The 18,174-nt window shown below is 41.9% G+C and overlaps 1 protein-coding gene across 2 annotated transcripts in view; it reads left to right on the top strand.

Annotated features, from left to right (window-relative positions):
• tulp4a (TUB like protein 4a) overlaps positions 1-18,174 on the top strand; it is a 31,666-nt gene that overhangs the window by 2,540 nt on the left and 10,952 nt on the right. For both annotated transcript variants that reach the window (XM_036550110.1, XM_036550111.1), the window contains exons 2-4: positions 13,038-13,166; positions 13,794-13,955; positions 15,629-15,809. In XM_036550110.1, coding sequence (XP_036406003.1) covers positions 13,038-13,166; positions 13,794-13,955; positions 15,629-15,809 — 472 coding nt within the window. The remainder of the gene's footprint in view (positions 1-13,037; positions 13,167-13,793; positions 13,956-15,628; positions 15,810-18,174) is intronic.

Below are 18,174 nucleotides of genomic sequence, written 5' to 3'. Positions count from 1 at the left end.
TTTATTTTGCTGCTGTTATACTTACACATGTAGACATACATACATACACACATGCATATATATATTCAGACTGAAAACTAGTTAACGTCCATGATGCTGGTTGTTGTGCAGTATGTATGTGGCTCAGGTATTGTGGGAGTGGGCGTGCAGGTGGCCTAGATACACTGAACAACTCCCCCCTTTAAGAAATTTGAAATACTCATCCATTGGTCACAGCCATGAACCTTGTGTTTCACAGAAAATGTTTTCAATAGTTGTTAGAAATGTGTTCTTTTGCATTGAAGATTTAGTACTCAGCATATGATGTGTACAGAATTACTGCCTTGAAATGCTACTGGTAAAGTGAACAAGGCTTATAAATTGTACTATTCACAAAAATACATCATACAGCATTGCTACGGTGTAATTTATTTGGCATGGTTATGTTGGTGTACCATAAAATAGCAAAGACCTGGAGCTTGGAGTCTAGATTCTGTATTCTCCTGTGTGGAATTCTGTTTGTGGTCCACAAATTCACACTCATTTACTGTGAAGGATGCAGGTCCATTTTTCTGTGAACAGCTAGAGAGAACTGCACCCCTTTACTGGCTGAACAGACAGTGATGTTGCTCGTACATTTGTTTTGCTGGAAATTAAGCCACAAATTCACAGTTTGGGAACTGAGTCATCATTAGAGAATCGTGAGAGCTGTAAAGGACTACGCTGAATGTCATTTGTTTAGTTTTGCCAAATAGTGTTATTTCTGAGAAGGTCCCCAAGTAGCTCAGTACTTAAGGCCCTCGATTTGAGCGCAAGCTGAGCTCGATGGTCCAGGTTTGATTCCAGCTGTGTCTTTTTCTGGCAGTGACCTGGAGCCCACTGCTGAGAAGAAGTTTTCCTCTTTCCACCATGGGTGAGGGTGGGAAGGTCTCCAGGTTGTGTTCGTCTCACTGCTTTTGCACATTCTGCGACTTGTCAGACGCCTGCAAGTTGCTCAGATGACATCAGCAGAGCGCCCACTCTGCTGTGGTGCGCCGTGTGACTCGTAGATCAAAAACTAGTCACTGGCTGCCTATGAGTGTATGGGAAGATCACCTTTGTCGTACCTAACCAGTCTTGAATGTGAGCAGGGTTGTTGCAGTGAGGCAACCCTGGTATACACTTGGTAATTCCAATAAAAGAACTGTATTACTGTCGATACTTAGCATGACATACAGAACATACAATTTTTTTGGCTGTAGAAAACTGTTTGTAAAAGTAGTGACACACATTGAAGTAACTACACTTGACATCATTAGATAGTCATGTAACACCTCCATATAGATTGTTTAATCACTGAATTCTAGTAATATTTGAAATAATGATATCCACCTAGCACTAGACCTAACCTCATCCACATAATACCAGCTTCCAACAAAATACGTGCAGTTTGTTTCCACCAGTTCATGCCACTTTTCATGGATTTGTCTGGATAGCATTGACGGAGAAATGCATACTTGCGTTAGATGTGAACGGCTGTGTTCATGTGGATGATGACAGTTTTCCACATCCTGCATTAAAGCCACAGGTGACAGGGCACCAGTGGAGCAGGCGAGACTCTGCCATGCTCTCACAATGAGATGGACGTTTTTCAAAGCCAACAGTAGACCACACTAAAGGCTTCACATTCAGTTTACACTATTTTTGTGGCGTTTTGCAGATTCGGTGAGTGATGCACAAATTTGCTGTGCCATCTGTCTCCTCTACTTTTTCCCTGTATGTGGTTTCCTAATACATTAAGAGTGTCCAGCCAACCCTTACACACACAGTACAGAATGCATCCAACTTTTCAATTGTCAGAATTTCAAGGCTATACCTATATCATATGTCATTTGTGGTTAAAATGAACTAAGTAGCAATTCGTACCTGCCCTGAATCTGGTTTACTGTAGGTACACACAATGTAGTTTCTCTGGCTAGATTAGTTCAGTTTTATTTTTATTTTGTCCATCAGATGTACCTCTGACTGAGTGTCATAATTGTGACCTAGGAGGGTTTCCTCAACACTGCTGATTTATATAACATAAGTTTTACTGAAATGTGCATGGGCAGCAAACTGTAAATTGTTGCAATGGAAGTGCAAGTTTTTCAGCTGCCGCTCTCTAGCTATATTCATTTCAAGGTAAGATCTCATAAGCATTTTTTAGTTAGTGTAGTTGCAAGCTAAAAATCTTAGATTGCCAGGTTCAGCTAATGCAAGCTTGCTTTTTTGAGAATGAATGGTTACCAGGCAGAGACCTCAAAATTGAGAAGATACATTGATACCGCAATTGCCAATTCAGATCTACGTTGGACAACTGCTATTTGATCTCATCATTTTTGATGAATCTACATTTTTTGGTCCATAAGCAATGTTCTTACTGGCTTGTATTTCTGAAAATCTGCTCCCAGCACTGTATGATTTTTGAATTTTGTGTTTTACTATGCCACTCCTCACATAATCAATGTCACGGCACTTGCCTGTAATAGCAATAATTATCAAAATTCTTTAACATGGTATAAATTTGAAAATTACTGTTTAAAGTACCAAGTCACTAGTGTAACCCTATTCTGGGGTAACAGAATACGAATGTTGTAAAGTGAGTTTGTTTGCTATCACCATTGGATGTACCTAGTAAATATAGGCTTGCAGCAATTGCAGTGGAAAAGTGGTGTAACCGGACTGCCAAATGAATTTGAAGATGTGTGGCAATCTTCAGGTCACTTGGAGGTGAGTAGACAACCTGCACAGATGAATTGAAGGGATAGAGGCTAAGGGAAGTGAAAGTCAAATGGCTTTGGAGGTTACATGAAGTTGAAGCTGAGCCCAAGGCTTAATACACTGTCACTAATTTTCTGGCCTCATCTCCCTTATCTATTTTTATGTGATACTTGCATCAAGGCTGTCTGAAGACATGAGATAATGCCAAGGTCATTGAAGATTTTCTCTCTGCTCTTCAATGCTCGGTTTACATACATCTGTCCCAAAGGCATTTACATAGTAGCTTCAAAGTGGCATCAGTACTATATGTCAGAGTTTGAAATGTGATGTAGTATAAAATGGGTTTAAAAATGCTTTTAATTCTTTGTATTATTTTTGTTTTACATACATTTCCTTTTTTACTTTAAAGTGCTCTGCCATGTTTGAAAAGCACTGAACCAAGGCTGTCATTGCCATTATTATGCCTGTATTATTAGTTTGGGTCATGTTGACCTGTTTGATGTGAATAGGAGAGTGAATCTCTTTGGGTTCCGGCTGTGTGAAGGGACCAGTATGGGTATTGCAGATTGCCTCAGGGGTCTCAGAACTACTTTTCTAGACCCACTCAGAGTTTCTGACTGCCGGTCTTGCCTGCCTGCCTGCTGCCTGCCTGCCTGCCTGCCTGGAGGAGATGATTTGTTGAAACAGCTGCTGCGTAAATGTCAGCTCTAATGCAAATGTCTCCATGTAGCACATACTCCTGCATGCGCAATGGCAGTCAATTATTCCTCCGCTGCCTCTCACTAAAGAAGGTAATTAAAGTGTAGGAGGCTGTGGACTTCATCATGCAGCTGAACCCACTGATGAGGAGCTGACAGCTGACGTGGCTGTCCGTTTGGTAAATCTCACCGCTCTGTGTGGCTTCCTGACTGTCCTGCTACCGAGGTTCTGTCCAGAATGTGATTATTTTATTTTTTGATACCAGCAGGATTTTCCCTCGTGAGGAGATGTAATTTCCTTGCCTGTTTTATACTGCGTTATGTGAAATGAATGCATCTCTTCTGTGTTGTGTAGTTAGGGACAACTTGATATTCAAATATTCTGTTGCCGCGAAGAATGAATATGCAAATAATCAAACCCTGCTGAAGTAATCGAACCCGACCCCGAGCACTGTTTGAAACTCAGGTTCTGTCTGTAAAGTAATGACTCACTGTGAAGATATCTGCCTTCACTCACACTTTCTAGGAGGAATATGAATAATCTCAATGAATTATCTTAATTTCATGCAGAGTTGACAGGCTCACCTTCATGAATATTGATGAGAAACACTACATCACTGTAGCTCTCATCATGTTTTAGAAGTAACAAGTGTTTGAGTGCCTATATGTCATCGATTAGTGATTCTGTAATTGAATATTTTAATGGTTGAACATTCCGTCTCATTCTTTGTTGGCTTTGAGCTGTTGTCTGTGTGTTGGGACATGGAGCACTATTCTGCAGTGTCTCAGTACTGACCACACCCCACTGTTCTCTTCATCTCCTCTGAGGTAGAGTAAGAGAGCCTACACACACTTGCGCATACTTGCATTTGTGTGTGTGTGTGTGTGTGTCTGTGATGTTCACAAGGGTGTCATTTTGAGACAGTTGTGTTTCAGAACTTAAAGCTATTGTTTCAGTCATTGTGAATAATTTTCTGTGTTATACAGAGTTGAGAGCATTACTCCCAAGTGAGTGTGGAGTGTGGTCAGCGCATTTAAACAAAGAGGCTGTGGGTTGGCCTCTCTCACATTTTCAATGTAATATTCTCCCATCAAGAGCAGTGGTAAATGGTTGCAACCCTCATTTTACACTCTTTGTTAAAGATTAAGTGTTTGCATGTGGATGACCAGTAGAAAAATCTTGCTACCTATCACCCAGTTGATATTGAGCTGAATGACTTCCCCCCAGTACCTGTAGCAGGTGTCCTAGTATATCCACCTAAGCAACTACACACATATGTGTAGATTTACTCGGAATACAGAAATGATAAGACCCCATACGCATATACCATGAAGTACAACCAAATTATTATATTCAGATTTGAATTAATTGTACATGGGTAGAAACAACCTCTTTGCTGTATCTGAAATGTTTAGTTCTTACTTGCAAAATGTTCAACCTTTGAGAAATAAAGCTAAATGCTTTATAAATATCAGAGTATTGTAATTATTATGCTCACTTGCTGTGAAGTAATTTCTCAGATCCAGCAAGGCAAAATTTATATCCCTGTACTTATTAGATCCTGTAACTGAATCTACAGCATACTTTAGGCTATGTAAAACCAGCTTGCATGAGAAACAACTCTTTTTCTGTTACTGTATATAGCTGGCCAGAACAGTGCCTCAGAATGAGATTAAGTGCTTTAAAAAGCACCTCAGACAAAATCCCATTCAGACGCCATCCCATTAAATGTAGCCAGCGTTTCTGTGGGTGCACCTTGTATGCTGGACATTAAAAACCATACCTCATTTGGCAAATTATGAAAAAAGAAAGTTGGAAGTTGCACGGAGATTACGGATCGGACATGTAGCCTTGCAGTTGTTTGCTGTGTTGTCAGAGCTGGCTGTTGTCAGAGCCGGCCTTCACAACCACACAGCCACAACTGACAAGATGATCATGACCATGATCTCAACAAGCTGAAGTCCCAGGTGTCCAGCTTAGGCAGCCAGTTTTATTCTTGCACAGACTTTAAGGGATGATGTCACCTTTTATAGCAGACAGAAGTGTCCTTCTGAGCTCCACTGCATTAGCTAGCTGTTTGTCACTCATTGAGCTGGGTATGGACATGAATTCTGACATAGGAACTTATTCAGCTAATTTGGCTAGCTAGCTGATTAGCTCCAGAACAGGGCAGTTAAACTAGCCACTATGCTGTTTATGGCAGTTACTGGGAAAGGCAGTATTAGATGATAAAGCAGAGAGAAAAACTAGTGAGAGTGGGAACAGGAGATCCTGTGGCTTATTTCTGGTGATGATGGCTGCTTGGAGGAAAACGGGCATTGGCAGGAGAGCTTTAATAATGACAAATGTGCAGCCTGGTAGTAACACTGTTTGCTACCTACCTAGTTAACAGCTGAGTTTCCTAGTGACAAAAAACCCACCATTCATTTCACACTGCATACAAATTAGGCTCACTAACCAGCTCTACTCATTCCTCAGTGTAGGGTAGGTATTAAAACGAGTTTGAACTGTGCACTACCTCCCTTGTGTTAGTAATATTTTTGCTCATTTTCTATCACACCAGCTACAGTCTCCATTTTGCATACTGTTGGTAAATGGATATCACAACAATCAGATTGTATACCTGTTAGATAGGTACCTGTTTGCAATATTGAGCAGAACAAACACAGTAGGTCAACCATTTAATATTTAAATTGCATTCAAAAGTGTTTTATCTGTGTTTTTTATTTGAAAATATAGGCATGCATTATGTGCCTAAATTACATTAGGTGTACTTCCAAAATCCATGGACACAAATGCAATTATTTCTAGTTGGCTCTGATTAGAGCCTGTTTATTCTTAGTTCCTAATGCAAGGAAAAGTGGGCTTTTAACAAAGTGGCAAGGGGTACAGCGTTCATGTTACGTGATCGGTGTGCTTTGCTGATGTGTGGGATGGGGCCTGTTTCTTTCACTCTGCAGGAAAGAGAAGATGTCTCAGAGACACGGCCACTTGTCTCTGAGAGCCAGAAGCACTCTCGCCATTATTGTGTAATGGAGGTGCATTTTATGGTTCTCTCTGTCTGTTAAGTACAAGGGAAAATTTTGTGTCTCTGTTCCTCTTGAACCCCCCACAATCTCTGCCATACACTGCAAAGCATTGTGCTTTCTGTACACCTGGGTCCCTGTGGAAGCAATGAGTCGAATACTGTGTTTTATGCTGCTGAAAATTCACATAGGCTATATCATGTGGTTCAGCTACACACACTGTTATTTAAAAAGATCACTGTATTGTGGTGCATTTGATTTATATATTCTTACTACTCTTTTTGTTGTATCAAATAACAGCCCACTGCTGTGCATCCCTATCGCATTTGTAAGTAAGATTTAGCTGCAAAATATTTTCTCTACCACAAAGGCGGAGAGTGCATTTTCATCATAAAATAAACAAATAAGTGAAGCAAATAATTTCAACTTGTCCTGCGTGCTGGTGTTTTAAGAAGTCAGCCCAGATCCACTTTCTAGTCGAGCCGAAATGAAGAAAAAGAATTAAAAAGCAATCAAGTCTCTGACATGCTTCTTAATCCAGAGGCAGCAGTAATCCTGAGAGAATTCATATCAGAAAAGATCATCTCTCCGAATATAGTTCTGTATGTGTTTTTTTTTTTTTTATTTGTGCAAAGCCAGGGGTCCCCAGAGAGACTGCAGTTTTTAATGCTTGGCAGTGCTGTCCTTCTGTGGCCTGTCATGCAAGATAAACTAGCTGACAGGGAGGTGACGTTCTTCGGCGAGATGCTAATTTACTTAAGGGTCTACACTGCTGGCCCAGTCCTGGCCAGGTGACCCTGAAACATCCTCCACCGCAACTCTGAGGAGGATTTTGAGTCATGTATGATGTCGTTTCTGACACTGGAATATGATGAGTTTAGTGAGAAGGGGGCAGAGGGAGTGGTAGGTGAACGTTGGTCCTGCTGTAGACAAAGCAGTGAAATCAGTGAGGAAATGGATTGTCTATACATGATGTAATAGATTAAGATTTAAGATGTGAAACTCATACAGAATATTGGTGATGGAGAAAGTGAAGGAGCTGTCAGTAGCTCTGGAATGGGGGACCGGTGTTGAAGGCTATCCCGCAGCTTTAGGAGACGAAGCAGTTGGCTCCATTAAGTCAGCCTTGGTGGGGTCCAGCAACATCAGCAGCACCACTTCAGAATGCCACTGCTCTCTCTTCAGTCCACAGATCAGCTCCTGCCAGCAGTTCAAACTGAATAATGTAGGCCTTCCACGAAGCCTCATCATTCCACTCCACTTTCAGGGGGTTACTTGTTAAACTTTACTGCCCCTGGGACATATGTCACTTAAGGCTCATTCATGCATCAGAACCCCTCTCTACAATGTCTGCACAACTGTCATTCATACTTACATTCCCATCACTGTTACTGGCTAGAAATTCCAGTTTTAGCTTTTACCTCTCCGTCCTCATTTTTAATAAAGTCAAGACTGCCTTACCATGGTGTGAGGTAGCAGATGATCTGAACCCTTACTGGGCCCTGAAAATGTGTCCTGCTCTAAGAGTGACAGCCCTTCAGCATGTAGGAGGAACTAACTGCACTGCTAACATTAATACCAGCTGGCTGGCTAGTTCATCTAAAAACAAGAGTGAAAATTATGTTGAAAACAGTGATGCTGCCTTGGTTAATGTTTGCTGGCTAACAACAGTGAACACACAGGCAATATATCTTTGTAGTACAATGCTAATTTAGCTTGATTAAAGTGTTGCAAAAAAAACCCACCTCTGTTCCACTGATGCTCTGATAGTATTATGTTCTGGTATGGTTGATTGTATCAGTCAGGTTTTTCAAGTAAATTTCAACTTAAATATGCTACATGGAGAAATCTACTTGGCCTTTAACAGACAAATATTCACAACATTCATGGTGTAATGTTTCTCAAGTATTTGAGCAATTTTACTATCTTCAAAGAAGAGCAATTTCACAGGAATTTCAAAAATAAAGATAATCCTTAAATCTGACATTGATCCTTAAATGCCACAGAAAGTCCTGTAAGGTGGTGCTTGACCAGTCAATGGATAGAATCATTAAACAGAATTCTATATACATTCCACTGTCTTTTCTTGGAATTGCATTTAGGATTTCTTCATCCTCAAAAAACAGGAGCAAAGGTATTCAGGGGCCAACTTTACACTCAGTGTAACATAATAACATGAGTAGGCGCACCACAATACATATGATACAAATATATAATACAGAGTCCAACACACTTTATTCCTAGTCCTTGTGTTGACACACCTTGCTTGAAGAGAGGGAGTCCTGCTATCCTCCGCTGTCCGCGGCGTTGTGTCCGGCCGCAAATCACAAAGTGAGTGCCCCGCGCAGCGATTTTCTCTAATTGAGTTCGGGGTCTGATTAATGTCATGCCAGAGAGAAACTGGCCTATCTCTTAAACTGCAGTCCTAGGCCGCTTCATAACCGCTGTCAGTGTTCGCCTGTTTTATAGCCCACAGGCAGAGGAGATGGAACCACCACCATTTGCCGTGTCCTTATTAAGTAAAAGTGCAGCGAACTGGATTCTTCCGTAGATAGAAATGGAGCTTTTGTGTTTTTGGTCACTACCCTTTTCCACTTTATTGCAACTTCTTCTTTATTTTTATACAAACATAATGTATTACAAATTTTCAAAATGTTTCATGAACATTTGCTCTTTTACACTAATGTTTATTTGCCTTTAAATGTTTGATTCATATGGTGATCACATGATCACTGTCATATTGCCCAACTCAGTGAATCATTTTCATCATTGATACCTTGCCTCTCTTCACATTTTGGTCTTTGTTTATTGTATTTGCTGATGGAAATGTCAGAAGTATCCTTATTTGTTTTAAAAAGAGCATAGCCTTTCTGAAGTCTGCAACACAATCAGCATTACCCACCTCTCTATTGTAGTCATACACTGACCTTTTGAATATGCTGACTGGCTCATGCAGCTCCAGCTGCCGCACTATTTGATTTCATACGGCATCTCGAATGGCTGCAAGACTCCTGTGCTCGTGTCATCGCGAGGGCACATAAAGCTTTCTCTGCTGCGGCAGATACCACTGAGACTCTGCCAGCTTTCCAGCTAGCGAAAGTCATTAACGGTCAAGCAGATTATTAAGAGGATTTGCGCTTGGCACATCCCCGTATCGGTGCGAGGACTCGCGCGAAGCAGTCCGCGTGACATCTGATCCCATAACAGGCGTCACGCTCCACCGAAAGTGACCCCGCAAAGCGCATCACCGCGTAAAACTGACGAAACGTGTAGAACCATTCAACATCGATGATATTTATTTTCCTTCAAAATCAAGTTAATGAATTTCCGTTCGGAGCACACTGTATGTTTGATTCTGTTTTCACAAATTAGTAGAATAATAGACCTAAATTGTAAAGCAAAGCCAGTATTTGATTACAAATGAGTTGTACACACATTCACATATTATTATTTAGTAAAGGCATTTTACTTATGTGAGCTATGTGGATACGAATTTATATATAAAAAAATACATGCCTGTATACCTGTGAATACTTAGTATTTTCTTGGGACTATTTTTGGAAATGCCTTTTGTTGACAGCTTCCTTTTTGGAAAAATTTCAAGAACTGAAAATAAAGAATATGTTGTGTAAAAACGGTTTACTTTTTGTCATGCACTGTCAGAAAAATATTAAATCACATTTAAATAATAAGCTTTTAAATGCTGAGGAAATGCAGGTGTAGTGTGGGCTGTATACCACAGGCATCTGAAATACCTGCCTGTGGTGTGTGCTCACTGCAAACATATGCCTTCTTTTTTGACTAAAGGGGAAATGTAGTGTCACGGAATTGGAAACATTACTTTTTTGTCCAATCTTAAAGACATTTCCATTTGAATTTTCTCGAATCTACTTATAGAAATAACATTGCCTTACATTTATTGACCTAGTGTGAGTATACCTGAATGATGGTCACTGTGGGAGGGATTTTAAAGGCATTAGTTATAATAGGCTAATAATAAAAAGGAATTTACTTGCACATAGGATCAATCACAGGTTTTGAAGAATATTCAGAGGTAATCCATTATATCGCATAGTAACTATTCTCATAAATTCAAAATGAAAAACAGTTAAACTCTGTTAAACATGTTTATGAAAGTTAAATTGGCTCTGCTCAATACTTTTCAATTGAATCACACCCTTGGTCCCCTGCTATTTTGTTCCTATCTGGATTTGCAGTACATTTGATGTCTCCTGAGCTGGACTTCTGCCTTTGATGTTAGTCTTCCATAGCATCAGGGATAAATCACTGCTGGTTATACATGTCAAATTGCATATCGATTCTGCAAAGTGCCAGATTCACAATCTATTAAGGTGATATGCTGGTATATTGATACTGTCTGCTTTTAACTTTTGAGAGAGATTCTGAAGTGAAGCTATTTGAATGGCAGGTCTTGCTGTGGTAAGTGTTTTCAGTCGAGTCATCATTAAGTCTGTCTGGATTAATAAGGAGCCCAGAGCATAAAGCAGATTTGAAAGGTAAGAACTGACTCTTGATTTGCAGGGGCACCCGGCATCTCAGTTTGGATGAAACACTGTGTCCCCAACCCAGCAGTCTGCTGTATCTGAGTTTCATGCCAGGCCTTTGAAACCATACTTGCCATTGTTAACTCCACTCCTTTTTCACTCCCATTTCCTCTACACACCACCACATGCAATCACCTGCTGATTGTCAGATGGAGAAGGAGGAAAGTATTCAATAGCATGATGTTTCAATATCTCAAATAGGGTATAAATTGTCCTACTCAAAAATTGGATAGACCTGCACAGAAAACACTCCTTTTTGTGAGTATTTGACTTGTAGAAGTAGTTTAAAGCTTTTTTTATGACACTGAATTTGACAACATGGCACATGGGTTCGAAGTAAGGAATTAGTGGTTTGAGGTCTGAACTTTGGACTGCAGGGAAAGGTCACTTGCAGGGTTTTTCTTTTTTTTCTGCCTGCATGTCTGTTCAACGTGAAGAACAGTCCTTTAATCAAAGCCACACCTGATGCCAGATCAGCAAGCCGCAGAGCCGACTAATTCTAGAGGAGGGATTTGCCAGAGCTGAAGGGGTAAAGTGACGGCAGACTGTCTTAGCCGTGTGAGCTCAGGTGTCCCGTGAATAGTGTTTGTTGTACCGCCCACGTGCTCTCTGGCTAAGGAAGTCCTGTTTGTAGCAGGGGATTAAGTCCCTAGTGGAAGCGTCACGCCTTGCGGGCCGTGCTGTCACCTGCGCGTCCGCCAAGACCGGCACCCCAGGTGGACATTAGAGGCCGGGCTCTGTGGGAAATCCAGACCGTCCAGACCGCTCAGAATCCACTCTGCGATTCTATATCCGGCACTCGCAGCTCTGATGCACGTTAGCTGTTTCACCAACAGCCTTCTTTCACTGTTTTCGGAAAGCGAATTTCACTTAGCGGAGCTTAGTGGGGGATTGTTTAACAGAGGAAAAATAGCATCATTGAGCTGGGAGGTTCAGGGCTGTGGGACAGGCCAGCATATTTCTGAATACTGGGCGCCACATGTATGCTCTTATACACTTAGTCTAGACCCTCCAGGCAAGGGTGACATTTGAAGAGGAAAAGAACTCGCTCATTTTCAACGTCAAACAGTAAGTCCTCAGAACCCATTAAAAGTTTCCTTCTGAACAATACAAAGTCAAGTTTGGACTTACTGTACTCTACCATGCTATTGAGCCTGGAGTGGGCTTTGAACTATTTAAAAGTTCAGTTGAGCTAAATGGATGGGGAACATGAAAAGGACACAGTTTTTAAGGGGCAAGACACCCATGGAAATGCGACACTTATCAGATTGCTCTCAAAATCACTTCTTTCTCTCTCTCGCCAGTTGGAGTTGGCACTTCACCAGGAACATCAAGACTCATGCACACAGCATTGTCTGGCGCACACACACATACACAGGACCCCAAAAATGTACTCTCATGTACTTCACTTGAAGTGTATGGAACGGTTTTCTTTTTTGCTTTTTGCATGCATTTTAAATTGCTATGGTGAGATGTCAATTGCTGCAATAAAGTGCTGTAATTATGCCATTTATACTGTCCAGTTGAGGCTGGCAAGTAACTGTATTTGATAGAAGGAAAAATGAGCACTCAAACAGGAATCAACACAAGCCATGAGCAGGAACTTCCATCCAATGGAATGAGAACTGTGTTTTGTTTGGTCATATTTTTAATCGTCTGTTTTGTCCTGGCTGTGTTCTTTGTTCATCACAGAGCCAAAACATTAACAGAAATCAAATATGATGGCTGGTGAATGACATCGGGGCAGAACAAAAATATGATATACTGCAGTTGTTGAGTGTGTGTGTATGGCAGAAGGTTGCATATTTGTGGCTCTAGAATATGTATTCTTGGTGGAAGGTTTCTTGTCCTTTGCAGCTTAGGTGTGTGTGCTGAAATGTATTGTGCACATGGTGGAAGGATATGGGTGTGTGGCTGAAGGTTGCAGGTGCATTGCAGAATGTTAGACGTGTGGTCGAATGGTGTGCATGTACAGCGGAAGGATACGTGTTGGTGATGAAGAGTTAAAAGGTTTGCTGTGCCCTTGCAGGTAGTCCTGGTGCGTTGGAACGAGCCCTTTCAGAAGCTGGCCACATGCGACACAGATGGGGGGATATTTGTGTGGATCCAGTATGAAGGCCGTTGGTCAGTGGAGCTGGTGAATGACCGCGGTGCACAGGTAAGATTTGCACAACAGTTGTTCCAAAACACGTTACAGAAACATCTGTCATGAAGAGAGAAGCTAAAGAAGTGTACCCGCACACAGAGATAAAGCTCCCTGAAACTGATTTAGGACTTTGTAGGAGCTTTAAGTCAGTGTTATGTTACTATTTTTGTACTGTAGGATGTTTTTTTCTGAGCACCTGGATTAACAGTTGAGCACAGGCTTCTCTGAAGTTTGTATGAAGGAGAGAAAGCAAGGGGAAATGAATGCCTACCCACTCACTGGTTTAATGCTGTGAAGCATCTTTTATACAAGCCGAATGATCGCATTTAAACAACAGATGTGTTAGTTTTTTGTCAAATTGTTGCCGCTTTGTTCCACTCCACTCCGATGTGTTACAACAGTGTGTAGGTGTGCATTAGCTTCCTAGATTATTTCGTGTTAGCGTACAGGGCATACAACAGTGAGAGAGGTTGCAGAAACCTGAGCAAAACAGACATTTAAACTTTCTGCCTCTGTTCATAGAACAGGATGCTAGTTCAAAAAAGTTCAAAAAGAATGCTGAAACCCATAGATAATGAGTCTTCACTCTGTTGAGCAGCGCGCATTTCATGGCTGCTCTCCCCCTGTCTGTTTCCAAAGGTGAGCGATTTCACCTGGTCTCACGACGGCACCCAGGCCCTCATCTCGTACCGGGACGGCTTCGTGCTGGTGGGCTCCGTGAGCGGCCAGAGACACTGGTCCTCTGAGATCAACCTGGAGAGTCAAATCACATGTGGGATCTGGACTCCTGACGACCAGCAGGTATGGTGTCCCTGCGCTCGGGGTGGCACGCTTGTTACTTACAGCAGAACAGAGAGAATGAACTCAAAAGAGTTCTACCTAAGCCATACTACCCTAGCCCTCCCGGCTGTGAATAAAATGGCCCTGAAATGTCTTGACACACAAGACAGGATGTGGACAGTGAATCAATAGAACGATGTGATAAAATCGAAACGGCGTGTTCTTTTCAAAGGCATTTTATACCTGACAGGAAATGACACGTAATGTTTTTGCCACTGTGTTCATCATTGACTGAGACAAACAAGAGAACTCATCAGACTGCTCCTAAAAATGATTCATTCAGGTGATCCACAATTTACAAATGTCAAAATAACAGATTTTTGCAAGCATGCTTTGACAAATTAGGGAACACTTTTCATACTGCATGACAAGAAAATGATTTTTAATTTACGAATTTACCATTTTTAAGAATAATAACCCTTGTCTAAACTGAGGAATCCCCAATGGTGTGTTTAACACAATGGTTAAATATATTATGGCATTGTAGAAAAAAATAACCACTTGTGCTTTAATGACTTTAGCCAGTGACAGCGTTTTGAGCATCATCTTTGTGTATCTGAATGCACCATTAATGACTGAGCTATTTGTGTGTTGTTCACTTCCACTAGCGGTTTCAGCAAGTATTTCATTTTGGAGAAGGATAGCGCTTTAATCAGTTTACAGCTCATTTAACCCTGTAATGAGAAATCCAGCCTTTTCTTTATTAATGGAACAACAGTGTATCCGAACTGCAACAGAGCTGGAAGTCAGAGTGCTTACACTGAAAGCTCCGGGCTAATTTAAACAGAGCAGCAAAACACACACTGAACAATAAGGCAGCTGTGATTATAGACTGTCGATTCCATTTGTATTTTGCATGAATACTTTACAAGAACAAAAATTATGTTGTAAATGTTGTAATGACATTTGTTATTTAATAAAGATAGAAGCATATGCAGCCCCTGTCTCATAATCTTGAATGTACAGTGGAAGACAAGGGCTGACATTTTAGGCGGAATGCAAAGTCTGTTATTTATTACTACCTAGACTGCATTTTTGTCTTATTGCATTTTTGTCTGACATTGGAGGGATGTCATTTTGATTTTGGCTGTCTAAACACTCACCCTAAATTGAGCCTGGCAGATTACATGTCTGAAGGTGCCCGTGTCTGATGGCTCTTCGGACACAACATGAAATCAAGGGTGTCGTTTAGGTCACGACACCTAAGGAGTTGTACCTCATGTTTGAAACTTGCAAAACATTTTTATTTTAGCTATGAATAAGCAGAATATGTTCTGGAAGGGAGAAAGGGTAACACCTTGAAGTCAAACAAAATTCAAAATTTAATAAACCGACTGTGGTTAATAGTGTTCTAAAACAGTTTCTGGTTATGGAAACTTCTTTCTACATACATCTCTCAAAATTACCAAACAGAGCTGTCAAATATTTGAAGAGAACAGATACTTTAAATCTCATTCAGAGCTAAATCCAAACCACATTGTGATGTGATTGAATTTCTACCCTTAGTTTCTGCCTGTCTTTGAATGAGTAAACAGCATTACCTCAGTTCCTCTTAGCGGAGGCTGACCCCTCCCTGTTAAATCATAAAGACGGTGTGTGTTTGTGACTGCAGGCTGTGACTTGTGTCCCGGCAGGTGCTGTTTGGCACAGCGGACGGACAGGTGATCGTGATGGACTGCCACGGCCGCATGCTGGCCCACATCCTGCTGCACGAGTCGGACGGCATCGTCAGCATGTCCTGGAACTACCCCAACTTCTTGGTGGAGGACAGCAGCGAAAGCGACACCGACTCCGACGACTACGCCCCGCCTCAAGGTAGCCGCGGGCCGCGCCGAGGGGCACTGCCGGCCAGGGCGGGGAGGGGCGGGGCGGGGCCAGGGTGGGGTGACCGTGTCTGTTTAGCCAGCGCAGCATTTTCAATCCGCTGCCACGTCTCTGAAGTTATGCGTGAGCACTAATCTGAAATAAAGAGAAATCTGTGCAGTTTCGGGCCTGCTGATATCCCAGACGAGGGAATTCTCAGAAAGGATTTGTGCAGCTGTTCTCCGCCATGCTTTTGCACAGATGAAAGCCGATGTTGGACCATCTGCCAACTGTATTCCCCTTCACTGTTGACCTATTTTGCCTATTTCGTTCAATAAGTACAGCTACTCCTGGTGTCAGTAGGACTACAAGGTTGAGGTTCTGATTGGGAAAGAACACACGTGGAAGGTCATCTCAAAGCAAAGTGAGACGATAAATTTAACAAACTTCATTTCCTTTTCCCAAACCACTTAGTTATGCTGCAGTGACATTGCTGTGATAACTTGGGAGGAGACGAACTGACACATAATTTTAAAATAAATGACCTGAGTTAACGAGTCTGTGCCTCTACACATAAATCACCTGAGTGGAGGACATTTATCTGTTGGGTGGTGCCGAAAAGCCACATTGTCACAGCGCAAATACACTAAAACAATGAGTTCAGCAGGGCTGGGATGGAGCTAGGGAGGAGTATAGGAAGAGATGGGCGACATTGGGTTGACTTTGTCACAGGAAGTCCCGATAGCCGAGTCTGTGTGAGAGCACCCCAGAGCTGAGAGCCAGCAGCTGCTGTGGTCCAAGCGGACGTCACTGGCACTACATGCGCGTCATTATTGCTCATGCACCAAATAAAGACCCTGTCACGCCCTCCAAGTGACCGGACCGGACAGCCGGAATGTCAAGGGTTATTTTCTCCCAGCGCTCCCTCTGTGCACAAAATGAGTGGGCCGTTTTAAACCAAATGGCTTTGCTCACTTTCGTGTGATCGTCCTTGTCGTGAGATTCTGCAATAAATTAAACCGGTAAATTTGAATCTTTTACTGTTTGTGAGAGGCATGGACTTGAATTCAAAAGAATTATTCAGAATTAGTAAATGGTATGCTAGTGATTGCAAACTCTACCTAGGCAAGGGAGAAGCTGTATTCATGACAGATCTGGGTAGTGTCACCAGAAAGAGTTGCAGACATATTTGAGTTGAATAAGAGTTAGAGGGAAATCGGTGCATAATGGTTTCAGTGCTTTTCCAGGTCGATACTTACCTGTGAAATCATATTGTGTTCCCCTTTTACAATATTATATCTGTAATACGGCATCCAGCAGAGCATGTAATGTCTCTTCTCTTCATAGATGTTTTATTGCTATAATCATTTCGGTTGAGGTGGTGATAGCACGTAAAATCCCAGTTTGATATTAAACGTTCCACATTGTAAAGCGCAGAACTGCTTGCCTTAGCTCAGCCGTAATTATGCTATAATTCACTGATTAACACAATTACCCCCTGAAAAGATTCTGCTGTCCTGGGGAAAATGAAAGTACCCTCCTTGTCTCAGGCAACCGGCTTTGTCCATAGTGATGTAATGCTAAACTGCCGTCCCAACACGAGATTACACAGCATGACAAAGTGGACCCTCAGCCCTCTTCAGACTCAAGAGGGAGCCAAGGTCAGATGCAGATAGGCGGGAGTTTTTTGGCTGCGAGTGTGGATGGTGCTAAAATAGAGGGGTAGTGAGGTAGCATCAAACTTCGCGCAGTTTTAGCAGTCCTGGGGTGTTCTGTTTGGCCTGGTTCAGTTTCCATGGAGTGTCCTTGGAGTGGGGTGTTGTTAACTCACTGAGGGCACTTGTCCCTTAAGTGAAGAAAAACAGAAGGAGGGTGTGGATCTCTGACTACCGAGAGTGTTTTCTCTCTGTTGGGGCTGCGTTTAACTAGAGGTCAGCCAAGTGCTGTCTTTGTGGGCTGCCCTGCTGCATGTGATATAGGAAATGTTCATAAATAACAACCAAACCTGCAGAGATAAAGAACTTTGGTGTTCTACTGCGTTTCACATATAAGACATGCTGTTAAAGTCAGTCTCTTACTTGATCTTCGTTTATGATAGATGGATATGAAGTGTACTTACTCGAACAAGTCTTGAACAAGATGGCTAATTTCTGGACTGAGTGTGACCCATAATGCAAAGTGTATTGGAGCTACTGTTGTTGATCAGTTGTATGAAGAGAAGTCTACCCTCACAATCTGTGGGTTTTTTGGAGCTTTAAAAACATGCATTGATTGCTCTGTACTATGGCCAAGGGTGTAATTTTGCATATGGACGGTAGGGACATGTCCCTACCAATATTTGAGCGAACTCCTTCACATTATCTTTGGAGTGAAGTCT

This window comes from Megalops cyprinoides, chromosome 17, assembly GCF_013368585.1.
Source record: "Megalops cyprinoides isolate fMegCyp1 chromosome 17, fMegCyp1.pri, whole genome shotgun sequence".
Classification (NCBI taxonomy): domain Eukaryota; kingdom Metazoa; phylum Chordata; class Actinopteri; order Elopiformes; family Megalopidae; genus Megalops; species Megalops cyprinoides.
This window is presented reverse-complemented; position numbering and strand designations above follow the sequence as displayed.